At 36.5% G+C, this 26613-nt stretch overlaps 1 protein-coding gene across 2 annotated transcripts in view; it reads left to right on the top strand.

The window, feature by feature from the left end:
* LOC108704460 (glutamate receptor ionotropic, delta-2-like) overlaps window positions 1-26613 on the top strand; it is a 599719-nt gene that overhangs the window by 433065 nt on the left and 140041 nt on the right. For both annotated transcript variants that reach the window (XM_041579681.1, XM_041579682.1), the window contains exon 9: window positions 8133-8234. In XM_041579681.1, the coding sequence (XP_041435615.1) occupies window positions 8133-8234 (102 nt within the window). The remainder of the gene's footprint in view (window positions 1-8132; window positions 8235-26613) is intronic.

The following is a 26613-nucleotide window of genomic DNA, read 5'->3' as shown; positions in this document are numbered from 1 at the left end:
AAGAGGGAGTTCTTCCTCAAACGAGAGAGTACTTCCTTCACCTGGGAGCGATGACTTGTTAGGTCCCTGGAGAAAATCAGGATGTCATCAAGGTACACGACCACAAACTTTCCCAAGAGATCCCGGAAAATGTCATTCACAAATTCTTGGAAGACAGCGGGGGCATTGCAGAGACCAAAGGGCATCATGAGGTATTCATAGTGCCCATCACGAGTGTTGAATGCTGTCTTCCATTCGTCACCCTCACGGATGCGGACGAGATTATACGCGCCACAGAGATCCAACTTAGTGAAGATTTTAGCCCCCTTCAGTTGGTCGAAAAGTTCTGCAATCAGAGGCAATGGATACCGGTTCTTAACTGTGATTTTATTAAGTCCCCGGTAGTCAATACAAGGAGGCCTCCATCCTTCTTCTCTACGAAGAAGAATCGAGCCCCTGCAGGAGAAGTAGAAGGGCGAATAAACCCCTGCTGGAGATTTTCTTGGATATATTCCTTCATGGCAGAGTTCTCACCTAGAGAGAGAGGATAAGTGCGACCTCTAGGAGGCATGGTTCCTGGCAGGAGATCAACTGGACAATCGTAAAGACGATGAGGAGGGAGGAATTCTGCAGACTTTTTACAGAAGACATCAGAGAATTCCTTATAAAAGGAGGGAAGCGTCTTCAAATCTGACGTAGAAATATTCACCCTCTGGATAGGTTCAGCAGGAAGGCAGTGCTGTTGGCAGTTTGGACTCCAACGGGAAACTTGCCCCAAGGACCAATCAATGATAGGGTTATGCAGGCGTAACCAAGGAAGCCCCAAGACGACTGGAACAGAAGGACAGGAAATAATCAGGAACGATAACTTTTCTTTATGTAAAGTCCCAACCTGCACAGGCAATTCCCCAGTCATCATAGAGATAAACTCGGATTCAAGGGGTCGGTCATCAAGGGCGTTTACTCGAAGTGGAGGAGTCAATGGAAACAGGGGAACATTCATTTGCTTGGCAAAGAGAGCGTCCATGAAATTTCCGGCAGCTCCAGAGTCAATAAAAGCTGAGCCAACAATGGTCTTAGAGGACAGACGGATCTGTAAAGGCAGAAGAAACCTGTGAGAGTTTTCTTGTGACTTGGGAGTAACACCCTCTACATGAGTCTTTCCAAGGTTACCTTGAAGAGGGGAACTCTGAGGCTTCACAGGACAGGAGTTGGCAAAATGAGATTGACCCCCACAGTAGAGATAAAGTCCAGCCGTACGTCTCCGGAGTTTCTCCTGTTCAGAGAGACGAGCTCTTCCAACTTGCATAGGTTCCTCCGGAGGAATAACAGAAGGCTGCTGGGGGGTAGGAGGTAATAGGGGCCTTTGAAAGCGAGGAGCCAGCATGGGTTGAAACTTCTTGACTTCGTCCCTATCAGCTTGATGTTCCCTCTGACGGGTGTCCACCTTGACAGACAAAGCAATGAGGTCTTCAAACTGCGTGGGTAATTCACGGGAGACCAGGTCATCTTTGAGGCAAAGAGAGAGACCATTATAGAAGGCAGCATGATAGGCATCATTGTTCCAACGAGTCTCAGCAGCGAGAGTACGGAATTCAATGGCATATTCCGCTACACTACGATTCCCTTGGCGGATCTGGAACAGACGAGAAGCAGCGGTCGCCACTCGACCGGGGGCATCGAACACCGTCCGGAATTCTTTCAGGAAGGCTTTAGCATCATCAATTAGAAGAGACTCCTTCTCCCAGTGCGGAGATGCCCATTCAAGTGCTTTCCCCGCCAGACGGGTGATCATGAAACCAACCTTAGCTCGCTCAGAGATAAATTCAGCAGGTTGCAGGGTGAACCGAATCTGGCACTGATTCACAAAACCACAACAGGCTTGAGGGTCGCCACTGTAGAGGGGCGGAGCAGGAATACGTGGACCAGAAGAGACGGACTTTGTAGCCATGTCGGCAGCAACTGGCGTGAGCGTTGTCGGCGTTGGAGTAGTCGGTGTCAGCATGGATAATTTTTCTAGAATTGACTCCAGCGTGTGTCCAACATAATTTTTCCGAGCTTCGTACGCCTCCATGCGAGTATGCAGACCTCGAAAGGCCCTGCCGAAATCTGGCTGAGCTTCCTCAGTGGGATCCATGGCCCAAGAATAATGTCAGGGAGCCGGGAGCTCCCTCCAGGGAGGTAGTCAGGATCAAGGAGGAAGCCCTCTTGAGGGTGCAAGGTCGTGGTATCCAAAGGGTTAAGCAAAATACAAGGTCAAAGTCCAGGCAAGAGTTCAATGGCAGGCAGATCAGGATCAGATAACAAGAGTCCAGGCAAGGGGTCAAAACCAAGGCAGGAGCAGGAATCAGGATAACAGGATAGCAGGATAACCCAGGTTCAGGGTAGCAGAACCTATTCTTGGGCGCCCTTCTGGCGTCCTGGGCGCCCTTTTATAGTTGAATTTGGCGCCATAGTGACGTCACTGGCGTGCTTGCGCCGGCGTGCTTGCGCTGGCGTGTTTGCGCATGCGTGTTTACGCATGCGTCAGCGTTGCGGCGCTGGCGTCCCAGCGTCCACGTGGGCCGACTGGGCACCGCCATTTTGGATCCTTCGCCGTCGGGAGCAGACGCGTCTCTCCATGCTCCCGGGTGCCTTGACAATACTGTACTAAAACTGTACTCTTCCTATATGTCTGTATTATCCTTACAATTCATAAATGCTCCAAAACTACTACTACTAAACTACTATGTCAGCACATTGACCTATGTCCTATTATTGTACAAAGCATCAGTTCATTTCTTTATTTTACCAGATCGTATTGGTCTACGTGCACCTTTAGAGGAATTGTACTTTTAGTTAGTTAGTCCATAAAACTGTACAAACAAAACAAGAGTAGAGCTTGGTAACATAAATACTTCTGAATAGTTTATTCATTAAACAATAGCTTTGTGCTTTCTTTATAATTTTACTAATTATGCTCTGATGTTCTAAGAAATGTTTTTCTAAGATGAGGAAGCCATATGAGGCACACAGAGAGAGAGCAGCATGTTTGTTTATAGTAACCACACACAATACCTGATTGATTTTATCATAATACTACAATCGGTGTTTATTCTAGAATATAATTGCAAACCTGTTATTCCATGCAACCTAATTAAATGTAATGGTGTACATTAATGTATTTTCAATATTGTATTGACTTAGCTAGCATCTCTTTTTACCAAGGGTCTACAGTCATTCACCTACAGAATATGAACAGTATTTTTCTTGTAGTTGGATAATGATCAGCAGGCCTTTTTAAAATACAACACATTGTGTAAAGAATAGCTTTCTGCCTAAACATTTATTTCATCTACCGTTCATCCACCGATAGGAACTGATTTTATTCTTTACCTATGGACAGATCTCAACAGTAAAGTTGGTCATAGACACACAGATAATATCGTACAAAACAAATTTTCGTACGATTTGCGGTGCGTGTATGGTGGGAAAAGAGCCAAACAATATTCGCAAAACACTTGAATATCGGTTCGGCTCGTTGATCAGCCATTGTTAGTGCATAGATTTATATGGTTTCTACCTGTATATCTACCTGTATATCTGACAATTCAGCTCTACACGTGCGTATTGAAACGAACAATCTTTCTTGGAAAGATCTTTTCCAAGAAAGATCATAATTGTTAAGTCTATGGCCACCTTAAATTAGAGTAGAAACTGTTAATTTGAACTCCTGTAGAGAGGAGAAAAGCTTTCTTTAATGTAATATTTTGACGCTGACCTGAAGGGATGTTTTGATGCAATTGCATTTTCCACAATTTCAGAGTGCTTATTAGATCCATGTTCTAATGATTTTTTTTCTTATGTTTAAAAGAATTGCAGAACATGTTATGAGAAACTACAGGTGAATGTATAAAGCAAAAACATATGCTTACGTTTTCAAAAATGAAAAGAACTGTTCTCTAATAAGTTGTTCTTTTTTGTTATACTCCTATTGATTTGTTTTTTTTGCTTGAAGGTGCTGCAATATATTGCAATGCAAACCCTCTCAAACTGAAACAACAGAACCTTGTAATGAAATAACATTTACTCTTCTAGAAGAACTAATTCACGTTATAAAAAACTTCCTTGCTGTGGCTGAATTAAAAAAAAAACCAGTGAAATGTTGTTCTCACATCTCATCCTAAAGTAGCCAGGACACTTTTACATATTTTACATATATATTTAATTGTACTATATTAGCGGTATTAGAGGTTTATTTATTAAAGGTTGGATTTTTGTGGTTTTAGAGGTTTTGAAACCACAACTGAACTAACAAACTCTAAAACCATGACTGTAATTTAATTTGTTAAAAGATCTGAATATAAAAAGTGCCAATGAAATAAAAATGCGCAAAAAATACAAATAACTCGAAAAACTCTAATAAGTTTATACAGTGGCGTAACTACCAGGGAGCAGGGGTTGCAATTTGGCCAGGGCCCGCACCCCTCAGGGTCCCCCGGCAACTCACACGCCACTGACTTCTTCGTAATTCCGGGCTGATTCCGGGCGTACGGAGGGGGCGGAGGGCCTGGCTGCACGTCCCGTGCCAGGTCCCGCCCCCCTTTAGTTACGTTACTAAGTTTATACCTGCCGAATTGATAAGATGAAGCTACATCCTCAACAACCTTATGTCATTGACATTATATACTGTATGCCGAAAAGAAAAGAGCAAAATCTAGTGTTTTTTTCATATTTTAATGTGGTATTTTGTTTAAAAGTTTTAACTGTTAAATATATTTTTTCAAATTTTTTTTAACCATTTGAAGGTCATGCCACATTTGGAAAAATATACCCCCCCAAAGGAATACTTAAGTAACACATAGTTTACATCATATTAAGTGGCCTATTAAAGAATCTTACCAAACTTAGATATATATTAAAGTAAATATTGCCCTTTACATCCTTTTCCTCTAGCCTCCTTTTTATGATATTCTCTGTACTGCCTCAGAGATCACCTGCTCAGAAATACTGCAGCTCTAACTGTAACAGGAATAAGTGTGAGAGCAAAAGACAGAACTTTGTCTGTTAATTGACTTTTGTGACCTAACATGTATGGTTGTGCACAGTGAATTCTAGGATCCAAGGGGGTGGCCCTTGTTTCTCTATTTATGATTACCCAATGGCACATACAACTAAAAAATTATATTATTATGAAAATGGTTTATTTACATAAAGCAGGGTTTTCCATATGAGCTGTTTTATGCAATATACCTAAATTGTTCGGGGGTATAGTTTTCCTTTACTTTTCCCAATGATTTTATTGAAATGTTAGTATTGACTGCCTTTTCAAATTGATCTTCAAATATATTTGATATTTTGATAATTTTGATATTTTTATTATATGGGTGCTATATTATGAAATTTGTAACTCAATAACTTTAATGCAGATCAGGGTATTTATATCAATGTGCACTGATTTGACACTAAAAGGGTTATTTTCTCTTTGAATATGGAATAGGGTTATAGTAGCTCGCTCCTCCTCATGAAGCACACTTGCGATAAACATGTTTAGGACAAGTGAGAGTCAAAGACTTATTTTATGTTCGAGTTTGTAAGTAGAGTCACATTTTTTTGAACCAATAAAACTAAAAGTGCACTTGGAGGGCGTCTCCTTTCTTTTTTTAGTATATTGACTCTGGGCTGAGCTGAAACACTGCTGAGATGAACACAATAGTACAGGCACTACATGGACTCGTTATGCTGTGCATTATAAAAAAAATATGTAGAAATATGTGGGGATGAATTCTAGAAAGTTTAAAGTGTGTTGAAGAATGTGATACATTTACTGTGTCCTTTAATTAAAATAAAATCGATAATGCAGTACTATTCTCCACTCTGCAGGGTTATAATTTGGAATTTGGAAAACTGGGTAGGCAGTTTTGACCAGGATAGCCGGATCAAAACAGGACAGGTGGCAACCCTAATATGCAAGCAGAAATTTAATAAAATGCCCACTGAGCTCTATTTTTTTCTACTAAATTAAGGATTTGAACTGGAGAATTAGAATATAAATTATCTGCAATGCATGTGTATTTTGTACTATTAAGAAAGAACATCCATGGGCTAAAGCTTAAAAATAATACTAATTACTAATACAATATTATTGAAATATTAGTTTTGCTCAAAAATATCCCATCAAGTAAAAAGGCAGATGAAAAATTAGCACGCAAACAACACAAATATGTGTCCCTAGTTCCTTATTTCCATAGTGTTTTACATCAAAATGTTAATTGTAAATGTGTGTTCTATGTTATATCTAATAAGTTTTCACTTTATGCCAGTTATTATGTTTTACATTGACAAATTGTATTTAGTGTTGTAATTTAGCCAAAGCAAATAAGCCATTAATATACATAAACTCCCAATATATCAAAGGGGCATCTGCCAAGAAAAGTTGTAAATTTCCTAGATCACTGATTTTTCATCATATTTCTTCAGAAAAATGTATATGACTTTTCTCCAGTGTAATTATGATTCTTTATATTGAACATCCAGTCTTCAAATCTAAAGGTCACAATTAAAGGAGAATTATCAGACAACCAACACTGATTTTATTCTAAGATTACTCTGTTTTCAATGTGTTTTAGGGGTTGTACTTGACAAAATAGGTGATTTGCACTCATAAATCACAATCAGCTGTGTATGTTTAATAGCTTTGAGTAGAAAGATACATTTAGTTATAGAAAATCATCATGTTATTCTTTTCAATTAATTTCACAACATTTTGTAAAGCTACTTTATCATGAAATAATTTTATTGAAAGTCATAGAGGGAAAAATTTATAAAAATACTAAACATACAAAAATTGTACAAAGAATATTTTAGGCCTATTTAAAAGTGGTATATTTTCTGATGCAAAAAATAAATAAAGTAAAAAGTTTCTTTGCATACACTGTGCACTAATGCAAACTTTAAAATGTATAACCTCTCTTCCACTGCATCATGGTGTACCTAAATACGTTGCAGGTTTGCAAAAGCTCTATTTAATTTGTTAGAATGAAAACTTGTTTGAACAGTGACGTTTTTTTGCATTGTGTATAATTTTTTCATTAGCGACTTTAATCACCTTTATGTTTTAGAGACCAATACCAATGTTTTAGTCACCATTACAATGACCATCATATGCCTAGGATAAAAAGTTATTCTTAATTTGCACTCTACAGTTTAAGATATAGTCATAACTAGAGGTTTTTCTACTTCAATCAAATGCGGGTAATGCTCAACTATAACTCTATGCTTGTTGAGGCATCGGTTGCAAGTTGCCGGTCCCCCTGCCAGGGACTCACATATAACTCCAAGAAACATACGCTGCAGCACTTTGAATTCTTTGACAGTGGTATATTGTGCCAACAAACTAGGCAACGTTTCAGGCCAACGCCCTTTCTTAAGCCTGTTTCTTGGAGTTAGAGGGTTTTTCTACGGATATGTTTAATTTAAATTCAAGTACATGCTCATTGCAGTGGCTCTACTATTACACCGTCATCTTCTCTATATAAACTTTATGGGGCAAATTCACTGAAGGGTGACCACTTTGCCACACTCCACGCCACTTTGCCAGGTGCAAATTTGTTACCACTACGCTAATTCACTATAATGCAAAGTTGCGTCTCAGCAGCCAAAAGCTGGCAAATTTTTGCTAGCGTTACTTCGGCTGGGCTAGCATTTCATAGTGAATTTTCATTTCTGCCTAGCAAAACTTCACTATCACTTTATCGCTTAGATTAATTTGAATAGGACGGGAACCTAAAAGTCGTATGGGCGTCTTTAATAGTAATGTTGGTGCAAATGCTTGAAGTGGCCACTTTTTCAAACACATCTCCAATGAGCCATAATAAAGACAGAAGAGATCCTCTAATGTCCCAGACATGAGTCATTAAACAAATGTGGCATGTCGTCTGGCGACAGGGTGCAAACGAACACTAGTGACGGTCTTGTTTGCTAGCAAATTGTCCTCTACGCCTGTTAGTGACTTGCTGATGTCCCTGCAGATGAGATTTCTGGTGAAGTTTTGCTAGCGACTGCCACTTCGCCCTTTAGGGAATCTGCCCCTATATATACTTTTCCTGTAAATAATGGATTATTAGCCAAATGCAACTTTATACTAATGTAATTATAATATTTCTTCCTTGCAGCTTGGATCTTGGAACCCAGTTACTGGTCTAAATGGATCTTTGACAGACAGGAAGCTGGAAAACAATATGAGAGGCGTTGTGCTTCGTGTGGCAACTGTGCTGGTAAATCACTTCTTAATATTTAAGCAATGCTTACATTATTGATCATATAAAACTATGAATTGTATAGATCTTGAATTATTCTGTTTATTATTTGTCCCTGAAATATAATTTAACAAATGCTCTTGTTGCTTTGTCTGCTGTATTGTATCTTGGTGGTGTTTAATTTTAATTTAATTTTGCTTCACTGAAAAACACGTGAATGCTTAAAAAGCATAAATAAATTATCCCAAAAGTATCTTAAACCACTTTTTTGAATGACGTGGAAGAGCTATATAACATACCTGTTTAGTTCAAAGAATGAAGGTAGTAGTTTCTCATTGTGCTGTGACTGATGTTGGAAGATATCAATATAGCCATGTGACAGGTGGTGGCACCCAGAGGAAAAAGCTACTAGCAGCACCTAAAAGCTGCCCTGTTAGACCCTGTTAGAATTTCTCTAATACCACAGTGGGACTTTTAATGACAGAGCACAATTCAGTAAAATTAGTACTTCACTCATTAGGACTCTCCAGGATACCCTTTCTCTCTATCACTCTCTCTGAGACACTTTTTTTGGCCTATATCTAAAAAGATGATTCTTGGTATTATAGGGTACTCTATGCCCTGTGCTTTGCCCAAGGTGAAAAATCAATGCAAGGCATAGAGGAAAAAACTGGGCAAGGGTTATATATATATATTTGTTGTCAATTGGCAGAGCACTCAACTAATTTATATTGAAGATTTACACTACCCACATTACTGAGTGGTGCAGGAGATAGGTAAAATACAAAATTTAAATATAAACCCTATATTAATATAATGCCCTGGCGAGGCCGGACATGGTGAAATGCGCATTGGCGCTAACTTTGAGGTTCTTCTTGGCCCCTACTTCATCCACACACTGCAACGGCAGAGCCCAAGATGGGCTATGAGAGAGGATTGTAGCTCTGTTGGTGTGAGCAACACTAGCAATATCCTTGGATGCGATAAAGTATGGGGGCAATTATTCAAATGGAGGAGAGTATGCCGGAATGAAATTCCTGGTAAAAGGATGCCATTTATTATCTAACTGCCTTCTGTTTCCCATACGGATGTGTAAAAAAAACTGCCCTCATACAAAGCAGTCTGACCTCTTAATGGAGCTGCTAAATATGTGGAGTCTGCCTAAAAAACACCTCTAGTAATTGGATTAATATGTGGGAAAACTGCACAGAGTACCCCACTTCCTATTACATATAATTTGCTGCATTGGGGCAGAATTTTTGCCAAAAAAACAAAACACTGCGAATATAGAGGGGGCAACTTTATCCTCATAATCTTAATTGTATTAATCTGGATTAAATAAGGAATCATCATGGAACTATTTACAATGGATATAATTAATTGTTGAATGGCCAATGAACTTTAGGCTTCTTCAATGCTAACTTGTTTCTATATGAATCGATCATGAACTTTTAATTACAAACGTATGGACTGAGATTTCTACATGAATTGATTATGAATAGTGATGGGCGAATTTGCGGCAAATTTGCGCGTTTCGCCGCTGGTAAATAAATTCACAAAACGGTCGCGAAAATTCACAAAAACTAGACGCCGGCGCCATTTTGTGAATTTTTTGGCATTTTGCGAATTTCACGGGAAATTTGCGAATTTGTACAGCGCAAATTCTCATCACTAATTATGAACTTTTAACTACAAGTTGATGAGCTGGAATGTGATTTGCAACAAATTCATGCACTTTATAACTTACTGCTATTTGATAAATTGGTAGAGGTAATGGGGCAAATTCACTAAGATTCGTAGTTGCACCAGCGTCCGCTTCACCGCACTTCGCCAGGCGTATTTTTGCGAGCGCTATGCAAATTCACTAAAATCCGAAGTTGCGTTAATTCGCCAAGCAAAGCGAAGTTACGATAGCGATGCTTAATTTGCATACGGCGCCAAATTTAAGTTACAATGGAGGTATATGTAGCATCACTACACAAGCCTGGGAAACCTTCAAAACAGCAAATAAATTTTTTATTTTGCCCTACACATGTGCCCACTGTATAGTTAAGGTGCCATGAGTTAGTAAAATGTAGGGGGGAAGGAGGGTAGCCCCAAAAAAAATTTCAATCTTTTTCAGCCTATCACCCATAAAAAAGAAAAAACCCCAGCGTTTTTTGGGACTTAGAAAAATGTTTAACTTTTTTTGAAGCAATCCCTATCTACTCTATTGCACTTCGCCTGGTCTGAGGTGGCGAAGGAAGTCTGGCATAAAAGGTAGCGTTTAGAAAAATGCGCGCGTCAGGGAATTTGCGTAGTTACATCCGTTCGCCAGACGTAAGGGTGAGAAGTAACACTAGCGAATTTACACCAGTGTCCGTTAGTGAATCGACGAATTAACGAAAATGCGCTACGCTAGCGAATTAACGCTAGCGTTAGGCGCTTCGTCCTTTAGTGAATTTGCCCCAATGTGTTGCCCATTATTGTAAATATGTATCATTTCATGGTTATACAAATGTATATAATGAACTTGGTGTTTTCAAATAAATGAAATTAATTAAATAAATAAATCAATTTAACGTTAAATTACTGTGTGCAGATTGAGCGATACTGTTGTTTATATTTCAAGGTTTATATATAACCTAACTATATTCCAGTTTAATAAAAACAGTAATCTTCAATTTAATGCAAATTGTGAAATGAGATTCGTATATAAACAGGTTACTGTCTTCAGTTAAGTGCAAGACTAAAATCAATACCATGGGGAAAAAAAGTGTGAAAGAACACTGGTGCATTGCCAGTAAAAAAATTTCAAAATACGCCAATTTATCAATGATTTTTTTTGGCCAAAATCAATTTCAACATATCCAGACTAGGGAAATACCATTTTAAATATGAAGCAGCCACTAGCATCTCATTATCTAAATCATATCATCCATGCTAATTAGTGAGGGACGAATCTTCACTGAAAATTTGCGAAACGTCAAAAAAATTGCCAAATACATTAAAGTCTATGGGCGATAATTTATTTTGATGCGCAACAATTTTCTTTTGATGTGCGACAATTTTTTTCACCCATTGGAGTATATGGGCATATTTTTTGTGGCGAAACTAATGCTAATATCCCACATATGTCATTGCTTTATGGTATATATTCAATGTTGTATTTTCCCTATACAATTTACACCAGCAACATTTTGGTACATTACACTAGCAATTCCGTGATTATTAAAACTCTTTTTTTCTCATATTTTACCAGAAATAAACTCAACCTAATGCCTATCCATTTTGCAAATTTACTTATAATTGATCTAAAAAAAAAAGGATTGAGAAAAAACTCGAAAAATTTGAGTTCTTATGAATATCTGAAATTTTTTTAAATTAATATGCTTAAATACCTCACATTTTTTGAGTTTCTAAGCTTTAAAAACCATGACTTTAAAACAACATCAAAGACCCTAAAAAGTTTGTGAAGGTTAAAAACATCTTCAAATACTGTAGGAAAAGGGACAGCTGCCATTGACTTTTACATGAATTTGACAGGTTTAGATGGAGTATTTTCAGATTTGGACATTTAGCAACTACGGGGCATAATTCATCTTGAAAAACTTGAGTTTTTTTTCTTGAGTTCTTGAAAGAGAAAAAAAGTTGAGTTTTAATAAAAGTGTTTACTACCAATAATACAATAGCGATATATGTCTTTAACTGAGTACATACCACAGTTGTATGTATGCATATATATGCAGATGCAGCAATGGTACTAGTTTGTGTTAGTAATTGAGTAGTATACCTTATTATGTCTCAGTGTGCCATGGCTGTTATGATGACTGTCATAACTAAAGGTTTTGTTTTATATGTTTGATAAGCTTTAATTTTTCATAAACCAATGATTTATATGATTTTCATATAGCATATCAACATTCAACTTAGGAAATACTTGTTTAATGGGCCACATAGAAATCCATCACAGAAGATTTTATCTGCAATTAAGGATCATGACAAAAAAAAATACATTATGAAGAGAAATAGTAGCATGACAAAATCAGGACCTGCTGTTTTGAGCAATACTTTATCACTCATGCTTCACTTCATCTGTTTATTTTTCTTTCTTTTTTTTACACAATTACTGCTCCTCTCTCTTTCTACCCACACACATTAATAGGTTATTGACTAAGCTTGGATAAAAAGAATTTTAAAAAGTCAGTGCTTAATGAAGACTGCTGAGCTTACTCAATGCAGTAGAGAAAACTTCTACTTGCCAATATTAGATCAATGTAGCATTTTTTTGTTTTATAAAGGTTTTATCAGTATAGTTCCATTTCAAAGAAAACAAAAAAGTAAATTAATTTATACCATGATATCCAATAATGTCCACATTTATATCTTACACCATAAATATTATGGAAAACTGGCCAGGCAGTAACTAAGAAAAAAGCAGGGAGAAAGACAAGGGAGCACTCACAGACCTTATGAATCATCCTCCTGCTGTGCTATAACATGAAAAACGCTCCCGACACGTACAGCCTCCAAGTGAAAATATTGAACACGGAGCACCAGCAGTCGTTAAAATCCATATTTTATTAATTCTTCATTAAAAGTCGAGCAACTTAGAAAAAAACCTGCCTTTAGACAGCTAAGAGAAGTGGATGTTTCACTGTCCTGGGAACTGTAGCTAAGACTGTACATTATAATGTTCTGAACTCCTTAAAAGTGATAAAGAATTACCCTGTATTTGTAAGGTGCACAATACTCCAGCTTATTAAACAAAATGGTTGCTTAAAATATGTGACTGGGTGCCAAAATAGAATAGAACTTTTTCCTTCTATTTTTCTGTGGCTGGGATTGCTCTTAACAGTTCTAAGGTATAATAATGAAAAAATTATCAACAGTTTCTCAGTCACTAATTTGCTGTCTATCATTCTGATACTATGGGGGTTATTTATTAAAGTCCAAAAGTTAAAATCTTGTTTTTTGATAGAAAATTTGAATTTTTCAAGAAAAAAGTTGATTTTTTCGAGATATATTATACCCTGAGGCACCTAAAGGTCTGAATCCGGAAATACTCTATTGCCAAGCTGTCATGGTCCTGTATAAGTCAATGGCAGAGGTCCAATGTCAAATTTGAAGAAATTATGGTCTGCGCTGGGTTTAGTCTGAAAATCTAAAATATTCATAGTTTTCGGGTAATATCACAAAAAATTTAAATTTTCACTCAAATTTCTCAAGTTTTTTCAAATTTTTCCTTGAATTGTTTGAGTTTTTACCATGATAAATAAGGTAAAATCATGGATGGGAGCTTGGTCTGACTTTTTTTATTAAACTTGAGAGAAAGATTCAGATTTTAGTAAATAACCTTCTGTGACTATCACTGCTCCCATCTAAGACAAAGATGACATTTTCAGTATAGATGTATCAACACAGATTTATCAAGGGTCGAATTTTGAGTTATTTTCAACTCCCATGAACTTCCATGAACTCGAAATTCACCAGCTTGGGGTTATACTAGTGAGCACCACAGAGAGATCTTCCGGCTTCCTCTTTCTTCCCACGTTTCCTAGAATGAAAAGCAAAAATTTAACTAAAAAGTCGGCTATTTGGTTTTACTGTGCATGCATTTGCCCCGGGAAATTTGAAGAAAGAAGACGCCGGAGGAAGATCTCTCCATGGTGCTCGCTAGAAAAACGCTGGGCTAGTGCAGTATTCTGCCGATAGGAGCACCAGCCCAGGGTTTCAGGTAAGTCAATTCAATCACTTGGGGGTGCCTAACATTTGGCACCCCCATGTGCAAACAGACTTTCCTTCTCCTTTAAAGGGCCAGTGTATGAAAAATGTAATTTGAATTTTTTAACTCAAATCAAATTTTAAAAATTCCCTAGTCAAATTTGACAGTTTTCTAAACAAAATTCTAAAATTTAAATTTCCACTTCAACTCTTGATAAATCTGCCCCTTAGTTAATTGACAAAATAAAGGATAATTGGTGAAAAATGTAAATATGGTTGAACTACTAGTAGATGTTAGTGTGCATTCCTATATATATAAAATAAATAGGACACAATAAAATTCTAAGAATTGCCCTTAGTTCTGTTTGTGCAATATGGTTGCAAGAATAGAAAGTTAACAGACTCTCAGAAGCCATTAAACGTCTGTTGATAGTTACAGGTGACATTTCTGAGCTTGATTGTTATTCTGATTACAAATGTGATTAATTGTTTTAATCCCATATGCTACTATATTGTTTACTCTGGCACAGTTTTTTGCTATGTTCCCAATTACTTTAAATTCCACCATACAGTACATCATCTCCTGCCATTACAGTGGACTTTTTGGACTTTTTTAATAACACCTTGCTAGATTGTTTTACAGTGGTAACCCATAGCTAGCAATTAGTCATTTCCTTTTACTATGTTAACTGTGCTATTGATCATCGGTGATTGCTGATTGGTTGCAAGCTGGATTTTCATCTGACTTAATTTTATGGCAGTGAATAATTCTATAACATTTTGTTAATTCATTAGAAAAAGCAAAAATATTTAGAGATAATAGCAATGAATTGCTGATTATAATTTAGCTTGCTGCTTACTTAAGCATGATTTGCTTGTGTAGTTGTGATTGCATACTACAAGATGACTTCCAATCGCAGATAAAGTAATTGGCATGCTTCAAATGATCCTTGGTAGATTATTATTTGTAAAGTTAAAGGTTTTTACTATTAGTAGCAATCATATAAATTTTATTTACTGTCTAAGTTTCCCATTGTGGCCGTATACAATCAGTACTAGCAAGCACTGCACTATTTGTCTCTTAAATATATCAGATTATATACTGTATGTACATCCACTAAATATATTTGTATTGCTTGTTTTATGATTTACATCATAAAACTTTTAGTAAAAATGCAGTGTATTAATGCCAGCCATGATAAAACAAATCTCACTGACAACGCCTGAAGACATATTAAATAACTTTTGTTATAAAAAACTTCTGTTTACAGTAATTCAGACACATTGGAAAAACTCTTGTAGTAGTTACAGAACATGATAAGTAAATATACAGCATTTATTTACTGTAGGGTATAGGACTGCTGTATAGCAATGGACACTAGGTCAGAAAAGACATAACATTTGAATACATACATTGTATGTTACAATATATCACTGGCCAATAATCAGTGATATGAGGGCACCAGTATCACTTTAAGATGAAGAATCTTAATCTCTCCAGAAGCTAAATAGCACAATATATCTATATATTCAAATTAAATTTGTTTTACTGATGTTGATTAAGCAGTTATAGATTTGGTAATGAGTTCAAAAAAACATGTTCGGTCTTAAAGCAATTACTCATATTTGGGCAGAGTCAAAGTCATATATTATCACATTAAAGGTATTAATATTTAGCTTTGCTTACAGAATCAAAGATAGTTTAGAACTGCATTTTAATTATAGTTTTAATTAACTTTGCAGCCCTATAGAATATACCAGCTTGATTCCAAGAGAGCAGCTCGTAATTAGCGTAATAGAAAATATGAACATCTTAAAGAATTTGTATGCTAAAGGTGTTTCTGTGGTCTGTAGCTTTCCCAAGTTTTGCACTATTTGTGCATTTATTTGCAAATTGTTTTTCCAGTGTGAAAATCAGTATTACAGCAAAAAAGGGTAACAAGCAGTTTGGGCACATCCCCTAATAGATTTAAAAATGATTTCACGTTTGTTAAGCCATCCATGTATTGATAAACCAAACTTGTATTGATATATTTACAAGTTTGTTAAATGTGCTAGATTATGAACTGCATTTTAATTTGTCTCAATGCTTTTTCATTGTTTTCTCATGGTTTCTCACTTTACTACTCAAATTCGTGTTCAGTTGCCACAGCTATTGTGGATGCCCAACGCTATTCATTGTGCAGGTACAACACTATGCTTGGATATGTACAATAAAAACCTTCTGTGCAATGACAATAGGTATTAGGATGTATTGTGAAGAACTTAAACATAAAACAAATGGCTCATGTTATGCTCAAGATATGGGAAAAACTTACATTTAGGGGATTATTTATTAAAGTCCAAATGCTAAAAACTTGAAAACGTGAGTTTTTTTACTATAAGATCTGAATTTTTTGTGGGAAAAAAACTTGAATTATTTTATTATACCCCAAAGCTGCAAAAAGTCCAAATCCGTAAATACTCCATCTTCAACCTGTCAAGGTCCTGTAGAAGTCAATGGCAGAGGTCCTATTTGCAATTTGAAGATATTAATGAGCTGGGTTTTGTATGATAATCCAAACATTTTGAGCTTTTCCAACGATTTCACAAAAAATTCGGAGTGTTTGGGCATCAAATCTGAAAAAGTGGTGGTTTTCATGCACACAATCCGAAAAAAAGAAATTGTGGGTTTTGTCAATTTGCTTTTTTCGTGCTTTTTTATTTCTATTGAAAAATAAGGGTAATTCTAGTTTGGATCAGACTTTTTTTAATTACAAAAGCAGAAAAATGTGGATTTTAATAAATAACTCTCTTACTGTATTGGCTTTTTCAATAAAGTGAAAAAGGCTTTTGCATATATTCTTTTCTTGATTAAACTGGAAGGAGTTTCATCATATATCTATGTGTTGGAGATATGGTGGCAAAGCAGGGTAGAAAACTGTCATCTCTGTGACCCGAGGGCTGATTTATTAATAGGCAAGATGAAAATGTATCGGTTTATAATTCTGTCCAGCTAAATACAATGCAAAAGTATAAATATCCCAGTTTACAAGTTTACATAAATTTCATGTACATAGATTTCTGATTTGCAAAAGCCTTTGCTTATCTGCAAATGTGAGTTGTTCATATCAGTGGGATTATTATTAATGAGGTAAACTATCCAACAAATCCTAGTTATAAGTGGCTTAATTGTCACTGGCAGATCACTAACCAATAACTTTAGAGAAAGATCTCAGATGTAGGTATAGGTACTGTATAGCTTAGTTTTACTACAAATAAGCCATTCTAAGCATTTTTAAAAAAAAAGGATTTGCATGTGTTTTGAGTCATACTCTCTTGGTTATCAGGCATGTCTGTGTGTCTCTATGAACAAAAAACATATTGATCTTTCATGCTCTGCGAGAGACATTTCCTATTGATTATATTTAGTGGTTCATCTTCCCATCACATTCAAAATAATTTTGCTTCTCTGGTTCATTTTTATAAATGGAAAGCGTGTTGTTCTCTGTGCCCTCTAAATTCCCTTTTTCTAATTCTAATTTCATCAATTTGCATAAATGACATAATTTCTGTTGGTGAATCTGCGTGGATTACTTTGCTCGATTTTATGTGTTTCTGTTTCTAATTATTGCGAATTCTATATTTTGTTTCCTTGTTACATGTTAAATGCTGCCGGTCAGATCGTAATTTATGTCCATAATTTGAAGGGGCTTCCTTAGTTAGCTGTTTTGGAAAGTGATTACCTTTAATGTTTAAATACTGGAGTGATCATTGCCATCCCTATTAGTCAGTAGGTTTTTTTTCTTTAGTTTCTGTGTTTATCCAATGCTTTGATTCTTTCAGGTTTATTGCACATTTTAGAAGGTCATGCTTTATAAACAGGTTTGTGAGTTTCTCTCCTTTTACTCAAAGTGCATTGTTTCCCTAGAGCACTGATCCACCACCAGTAGATTGTGAGCAACATGCTGCCTTCCAACCCCTTGGATGTTGCTCCCAGTGACCTCAGATCAGTTGCTTATTTTTGGAATCCTGGCTTGGAGGCAAGTTTTGGTTGCATAAAAACTAGGTGTACTACCAAACAGAGCCTCCTGTAGGCTGCCAGTCCACATAGGGGCTACCAATGGTCAATCACACCTCTTTTTACATCTGAATGTTGCTCACTAGTGAAAAAGGAGATTCTTATCAGTTTCATAGTTAACACTGTTCTGTCTTTTAGGCTGCTCTGAGTTCCAACTCCCCTCTGAATCTGTAATCTAAGATACCATCATTATTTCAAGTGCTTTAAATAAAAAAGATATTGCAATGCTCACCACCATTCTGTACAAACTTTTATTTTGGAGAACTCTGGGACTTATGACTTTGCTAATTCTGATGTTGCCCACAATGGTGGATAAGAACCAATAACATTAAAAAAATATTCAACCTCTTGTTTACTGCAACAGTAGTAGTTTAGCAAAAGCTATAAGAGATGTGTGGGTGCATTAAAGGCATATAAACCTTAACCCTCTGCAAACCTAGCATTTCATTTTATTAGGCCCAAACTTAATTATGTATGGAGGATTCTATAATGCTTCTTCACTCATATTTCTATTAGCCAGAACAGGAAAATGTATTTGACTTACTGATATTACACTTTACATATATTGTGGTAGACATGATACTGTTCAGTGCCAGAAAAAAACATTTATAATGCACTCAGGGAAATGGGCTGGTTGTACACAGGACACCCTCTTTACATTAACTGGTTCTCTGTACCTTTGTAAGCAAAAGCATTAAAATGCATTTCACGTTTAATGGTCTGGTGAATTTAATATAATGAAAGCAAATTTTGTGTGATATATTTTACCATTACTTTGAAACAATTGTGTAAATATAATTGTACAGTATTAAAGGAAATATAATCATTTTAAAAACAAAGCCCATGCATGCAACTAGAGCTAGGATTATTCTATAAAAATCAGATAAATCAGACCTGAGAAATGGTTTTGGCTCATGTGAAGCCTCACAATAGCTTTGGAAGCAGCATGGTTGGGTTTCTCAAATAATTTAGATGACGCCAGGTACAACATGAGTATGAAATGCATATCTGAAAATTAAGTTGCTTTTAATATAAGGTAAATATGTGCTCGAATAGATGTTTTTATTCAGTATTGCATAGTTTTATTCTACTGAAAATATAAACTGGTGAAATGACTCTAAAATAACTATTGTTTCTTTCAGTTATCATTACAACCCACAAGGCTGACATTCTCTGATCTCCCATTGGGTTTCTGTTTCCTAATTAGGTTGTAAGAATGATGTAATTCAAGATGGCAGTTCACCAAGATCTGCAAATGAGCTGCCACTAATATTAAACAAGCATTTACTCGTTTAGTAGAATAGAATGTATTAGAGTAGACAAATGAAGCTCATCAAAGGTAGTGCTGGAAATCAACAAAGATAAAAGGCCAAATGTACAAGTTAGCTTTCATTATCTATCTGTATATCCCAGTAGTCTGCACATTTATCAGTGAGGGATTCATATACATACACTTTAATGAGGGAATGCAATATGTTTCATTAGCGACCATGTTTGCTCCATTTTTGACTGATTAATGACTTCCTTGCAATGTATGTGACCAAATTGCTTTTGCGAACATAAACAGTGTGGGGCACATTTACAATCCTTCGACTTAGAAAATTGAAGGATTTTGCGCTATTCCTACAATTGAACGATTTGAAGGATTTTAATCCATCGATCGAAGGATATTCCTTCGATCAGGAAATTGTTACGAAGCCTATGGGGACCTTCCCCATAGGTTAACATTGGCCTCAGTAGGTTTTAGGTGGCGAACTAGGGGGTCGAATAATTTTTTAAAGAGACAGTACTTCGACTATCGATTGGTCGAATAGTCGAACGATTTTTAGTTTGAATCGTTCGATTCAAAGTCGAAGGTCGTAGTCGAAGGTCGATGGAGTCATATTCGACCATTCGAAATTCGAACTTTTTTTCCTCTATTCCTTCACTTGAACTAAGTAAATGGGCCCCGGTATGTCGCAATTGCAAACCATTTTTTGCAACAAATATTTATGAAACTCCAGAGCAGCCGTTAAAGGTTCGCAATGCGCAGTTAAGATTTGCAATGCAATAAAAGCTTAACAAAGAATATTACATGGTGAAAGGCAAATTTTCACAAACTTTTGCTCTTTGCTAATTTTATTACATTTCCCCCTAAATCTCTTAAAATCTATACATACCTGGCCATAGATGGGGTAAGGATTGTACATAATATGATGTGAAGGACGTCCTCCCCTTACCTGACTTTATTCAATTATTAATGGAATTAATTGGCATTATAAATCTTGTAATCTAGATTGTATTTCCCTACTCTGCTATAGTCATCTCTAGAACATGAAATTACATTTCATAATCATTAAAGCTAATTACATCAATGCATACACTTCACTGCACAAGACTGCTATGATTCAGTGTTTCACTTCAGTGATGTCATTACCCTGGAAGCGCTTTCTAAATGACCCTTACAGAGTCTGAATGACAGTAGTGTGCTTCCTTTCTGTACTTTCAGGTCACCCACAATCTCACTTTATAATAATGTGTCAGTTTTGTGCTATGTCTTATTTCTACTTCTTGAGCTTCAGTTACAGTATGTTTCATGCTCAGATGAATCCTGAGCCTTTGCCCCAGGAGACATAAAGGCATGTTAATACAACTCTAGATTGCCAGTCTCTGTACAGTGGATGGCTACACAGTGTAAAATCATTATCAGCATAAAACAATGCTATTATGGGGTCTGACTCAGTGAAGTATATTTTCAGCTCATTTTCTTTAAAACAACATAAATGAATCACTTATCTTTATTTAAAGTTACTGGAATTGTCATACTGTAATTGTTGAAATACTCCTCATTCTTTAGCTAACAATTTCAATTTAGAGTATAAATGCCTCTAATTAAACATTTGTAAGAATTTTTGAAAAACAAAACAACAATGTAATATCTGAGATTTAAAAAACTCTGAGATCCCTTCTTCAGGAATAGAGGGATATGTACCGGCAGCAGAGCATAATGGGAAGAGGCAGATGATAGGGCTAGGAAGAGCAGGGGGGCAGAGCTAGTATTGGGTAAGAAGAAGCAGAAGAGCAGCTCCATCACACAGCCTTGACAGAGTAAATCCACACCTTCCCACTCGCTGTGGGGTAGATGTGATGATTGTTATGCTGTAGTGCATGTTGATGGTGGTACAATGTCATAGTTGGTGGAAGAGTGCTTGCCATTTGAGAGTTTATGTCCAAGGATTATTATGGCAAATAGCCAACTCAAATGGACAGGCTTGATACATATGTGCATCCCACAAGGTGGCTGCAAGGTTGTCTGGTCTCACTTGCATGTACAGCTCCCTTGGAGATGGGTGTCTGGCATGTCAGGTAGCCCAGGATTTCTTTAAATGTTGGACATACAGTATGTGTAAATATGTCCATTCATTTTTCTGAGTAAGTTATTATAATTTTATACATGGTGAACATATTGGTTATCTGTTATCAATAAAAAGCTGTGGCCTTTCAATCCCAACAAAAAAATATCTAGTGTTTCTTTTAATGGGGAGTGGAGTGATTGGGATTATCAATGGGATAATTAAGGGTTCAGTTCCTTGCAGCTTGACACTGCTCCTGATTTAAATTTTACAAAAGTAACCTAAAAATGTATATGTACTGTATTATGTACATAAATTGTAAAACAGTTCCAATGTGGGATCCAAAAGGTGTAGTGAATTGTTGTATCGATAAGAAATGTGAAAAGCTCAGTGTTCATTTTAAAATAGTGCTGAATGACATTAATAGGGTGACAACCTACAAAAACTGTACATATGTCATCAAAGACATAATACCAATTTCTCAGTTCGTTCCTGTTTATTCGTGTTTCCAAAATGTCAAACAAGTATAAATTTTCCAATCTTTCTCTCTATAGTGTTTTTCAATGGGTATTGCTAATTTTATTTTATATGTGAATGTGCTGAACAGCATGGGACAATATTTACAATTATTGGCAGACTAATATGCAGTGATGGGCGAATTTATTCGGCAGGCACGAATTTGCGGCGAATTTGCGCGATTCGCCACCAGCGAATAAATTCACGAAACGCCCGCGAAAATTCGCCCGGCGTTGGAAAAACGCAAATTGTTCGGTGTTTTCGTGAATTTCGCGGGAAATTCACGAATTTTCCAGCGAAGCGAAACGGCACAAATTCGCCCATCACTACTAATATGGTCTATATAGAGTATATAGCTTTTAATCAAATTTCTAATCTGTAATCCATGTATTTCATAAAAGGATGCAGCAGAAAAACAGGTCATATTCTTCTACATGCTCTTCATCGTTATGGGTGATGCTGCATTGTCTGTTCAGCTTGCTTATTAATAATGATTCCATCTGTCATAAGTTGTTTCTGTGTGTTTCTCTGGTATGGCCATCTTTCTTATTTTGAAATGGATATATACATTGATTTTTACATATGACAGATATTTACATCATTTGGTAATGAATGAATTTTGGAAGCATGTAGAGGGGAGCGGTGAATAAACCTTGCAGCACAGCTTCTGTGGTTTTTGGAGCCTGTTTATTTCCACAACTCTTTTAGATATACAGTGAGAAAAAATTCCCAATGTCTTTATAGCAATTGGAGGGAGAAGAAAAGTCACCCATACACTCTAATATATTTTGTTACAAAAAAAGTCTCTCTGACAAAATAGTTGGTGCAAAAAAAAGTCGCCTGTTGACTTTAATGCGTTTTGTAAATTTATCGTTGTTACGAATTTCTCAGCAGTTTTCCAAATTTTTCAGTGAAACAGGGCAGATTCACTCATCACTAATATTTATATTTTTTATTTGCCTTTTTTTCCTTTATACCTCCTGCCATATTCACACTAAGTGGTAGAGAATATACACACAAAATTCAGAATATATATGCATCTAGTGAGATGTGATTTATTTTAATTTTATCTGTTTATTAGTGATCAGCTCTTGTCTCCACTTCAGATATATCATTGTCTAATGCTTGGGGGTCCTTTATTAATAATACAATTAATATTTATTCTGAGCTCCATTATTGAAAGGGAACTTTGAATGTTTCTCTTAGTCGGGTTTAGATTTTCTGGCAGGCAGCCATAGTCATCTTTGTGTGTTTTCTGTAATTTTACAGAGTACAGAGTACCATTTGCACAATTTTCCCAATGCCAATTGTGTCTTAAAGCAACCCTCAGTGCAAAAGTAATATTAATATCATTCTAACTGAGATTTCTCTGAGGTTAATACTAGCTGTTGAATTAGCCAAATTTAGCTTAACCTCAGTCTGTTTGAGCAAAATTAATCAATCTAGATTTATTGCAAAATATTTTATACGTGCATATTCATTTGCACAGAGATTTAGAATTTTATTGTTTATGCTTTGCAATAAATTGCATTCATTTTTTTTCTACAATAGCAGATATCAAATCTTTTTTAAAGGCCTACATATGTCAGAGCATATTGGTTGTAAATTGCTGGTCTTTTGTTTTCTGTCCTTGAAATTGAAGCTGTCATCTGTGTATATAAAGCACAGTGTAACATGAATGCATTACAGTAAATATGAAATGAACATCCAAATCACGACTTCTTTCTTTAAGCAATAATCCTGTATAATGCCTGTACAATAACCTCACTCTGGCTGAAACACCAGAGACTATGCAGAAAGAAAACATGAATGTGGTACAGTAGGTTAGAAGGAATATAAAAAGGTTGGATATTCAGGCTAATTCCAGCGCAGACCACAGAAACTTTGAGTTAAAAATTTGAGTTAAAAAAAAAAACAGAAAATTTGAGTTTTGCCTCAAAAAGCCCAACTGGAGTTTAGTAAATAACCCCCTAAAAGGTGTAGGCACAATCCAATAAGCCATGCCATTAGTTAGTCAGCATAAGGCACTTTGTGCTAGGAGAAAATTCTGAGGTTGTGGGAAAATAAGTCAGTCAATAATTTTCTAAATGTAAAAAAACTACCTCTAGAAGATAGGATATTGCATGCATCTTCCTACTTAAAGGTGTGTTTCACCTTAGAATGTACTATTCTGCGGATATTCATGTTTTTGTTACTTTTACTACTTACTGTATCTATTTATTCGGCCCCTTACCTAATTACCTCCAGTCTCACATTTGGGGTAGGACTTGACGACGCGATTGGAGCCGACACATCGCAATGCGTCTAAACGCATGCGACGTGTCGGATGTTGTAAAGAAAATAAAGTGAAGGAGAAATCGCAGGTGACCACTACATTTATCCGACTGTCGATGAAAACGCATCGCTCCAATCACGTCGTCAAGTCCTACCCTTAAACCACTGCCTGGTTGTTAGAACCCTAGCAAGCAGCTGCTAAAATTACAGAATGTCCTATTCTTAGAAATTTCTCTGGGGATTTTCATGTTTTTTGTTACCTTTTACTACTTATTATTCTAACCTAATTAGCATCCAGTCTCACATTTGGGGTAGGACTTGACGACGCGATTGGAGCCGACACATCGCAATGCTACTAAACGCATGCGACGTGTCGGATGTTTTAAAAAAAGCAGAAGTGAAGGAGAAATCTCAGGTAACAACTACATTTATCCGACTGTCGGATGAAAACGCAGCGTGTGTGTCGCATGCGTTTAGTTGCATTGCGATGTGTCGGCTCCAATCGCGTCATCATTTCCTACCCGTAAAACCACTGCCTGGTTGTTAGAACCCTAGCAAGCAGCTGATAAAATTCCAGAATGGAGAAGGTTTACTCAAACAGCTAAATAATTTAAAAAAATGGAGACTGCTTTCATAAAGCCTCAGAATAGGACTGTCCACATTCAAAAAAAATTAATTCAAAGGTGAACTACCTTGCCTTGTTCCAGCAGGAATGAGCCAGACAAGCATACCTTATTAGTTCTTCCAGGACCCTACGAAAGCATATTTAAATTTTTTTATATATTTGTCACAGAACAGATTTAAGTGAACAAAATGGAAAACTAATATATTAATTAAAAAATAAAATAAAACCAGTCAGGTATGAGTGGCTCTGGATGGGGGTGTAAAGCATAGTTGGGCATGTGGTTGTGACTGGCAGTGTGCCCTGCCATCACATTAAAACCTACATATCCTACCATTCTTGTGTTTTATGTTTTTGGAGGATTCTAGTGGAGACAAATGATGACAAATGATTTTATTGGAGGCTCAGTCAGAGGTTTATTTGCTAACACTGGGCCAAAATTGCTTAATGCAGTACCCCAAATTAACCAATGAGAACTTAACTTTGATTTGTATTAGTAAATGAAATCTGCTGTCCTCTACCAGAATTATGGCTGGAATGGAAAGCTTAAATCACTAATTCGTCCCAACATGCATGTGTCTGCATTAGTGATGGGAGGAAAACTTCGCCAGGCACAAATTTGTTGCGAATTTCCCCGTTTCGCCTCCAGTGAATAAATACACGACTGTGGCGGAGGAAAATCTGCAGCATCAAAAAACAATTTGGCGTGCACATAAAAATTGTTGTGCCTCAAAATTATTCAGACACCCATTGGCTTTATTGCATTTGGACAAAATAATTGCGCGTATAAAAATAGCTTCAAAATTGACGCACGTCAAATTATTTTGACGCCCATTGACTTCAATGCGTTTCGCAAATTTTTCACGGCACACATTCGCCCGTCTGCATCTTAAATAATTTTATCAATTTTGTTTGTCCAGAACACAATTATAAACTGATAAAAGGGCTCATTTACAAACATGAGTGCAGTACCATTTTGGATGAATTTAGCATGTTTTCTTACCCACAATACACTCAAAATGATTGGAGTGCATCATTGCTGCGACTCGATGTTAAAATGTTGTCTGTTCGAGACTATTTAGACAAATGTCTGCTGCAGCTGACACCGCCTATGAATAAGCACTTTATTAGAACAGATTGGGCAGGTGACATGAATCGAGAACTGCGTTTAGGCACAAGTACCTTTGAAGGACATGTAAACCCTACATTCTCCTACTATGTATACAAGTCCCCCATCCAAACCGCATCATTTTTACAACATATACCACCACTGTTCGTCAACGCCATTACATTTTGCTAAAATAAATAGCAGCTTTCAACTAGCGGCCATTTTTCCTCTGGCAAATCATTAGTAACATGCACATATGCACTGTAAAGTTCATGTAATCAAGAATGCAGGTTTACACAGGCAGAACTTACTTTGATAAAAAGTCTTGCTTGGATTAAGTACTGTAATGGTTAAGAGCTCAGGAGAGGTGGTTAAGAGAAAAATTATCAGCTGACAGCTAGAGCAATTTTTCTATGAAAACCAGCAATTTCATCTCTTCTTTGGCTGCAGGGCGTGTTTAGTAACTCGAGCTAAGAAGAACTGAGCTTGCACAGTAGGCACTAGCCAAAATAAATATCCAAGGCAGGGGGGAAAGTGGGTTAGAGTAGGAGAAGGAATCCTAAGTGATTAAAGGAAATCTATACCCCTTTACAATAAAGGTCTCAATATAGGTCTCTATAAAGAGATATAGCTTAAAACAACTCATATGTAAAACCCTGCTTCATCTAAATTTTTTCATAAAAATAAATGAAATATGTGCCACTGGGTAATCTTAAATAGAAAATTGGCGTTTTAAGAACTAAGGGCCTTGTCCTTGAATCATAAGATTCACGGTGTGAGCC

The sequence above is a fragment of the Xenopus laevis genome, chromosome 1S (assembly GCF_017654675.1).
Source record: "Xenopus laevis strain J_2021 chromosome 1S, Xenopus_laevis_v10.1, whole genome shotgun sequence".
Classification (NCBI taxonomy): Eukaryota; Metazoa; Chordata; class Amphibia; order Anura; family Pipidae; genus Xenopus; species Xenopus laevis.
This window is presented reverse-complemented; position numbering and strand designations above follow the sequence as displayed.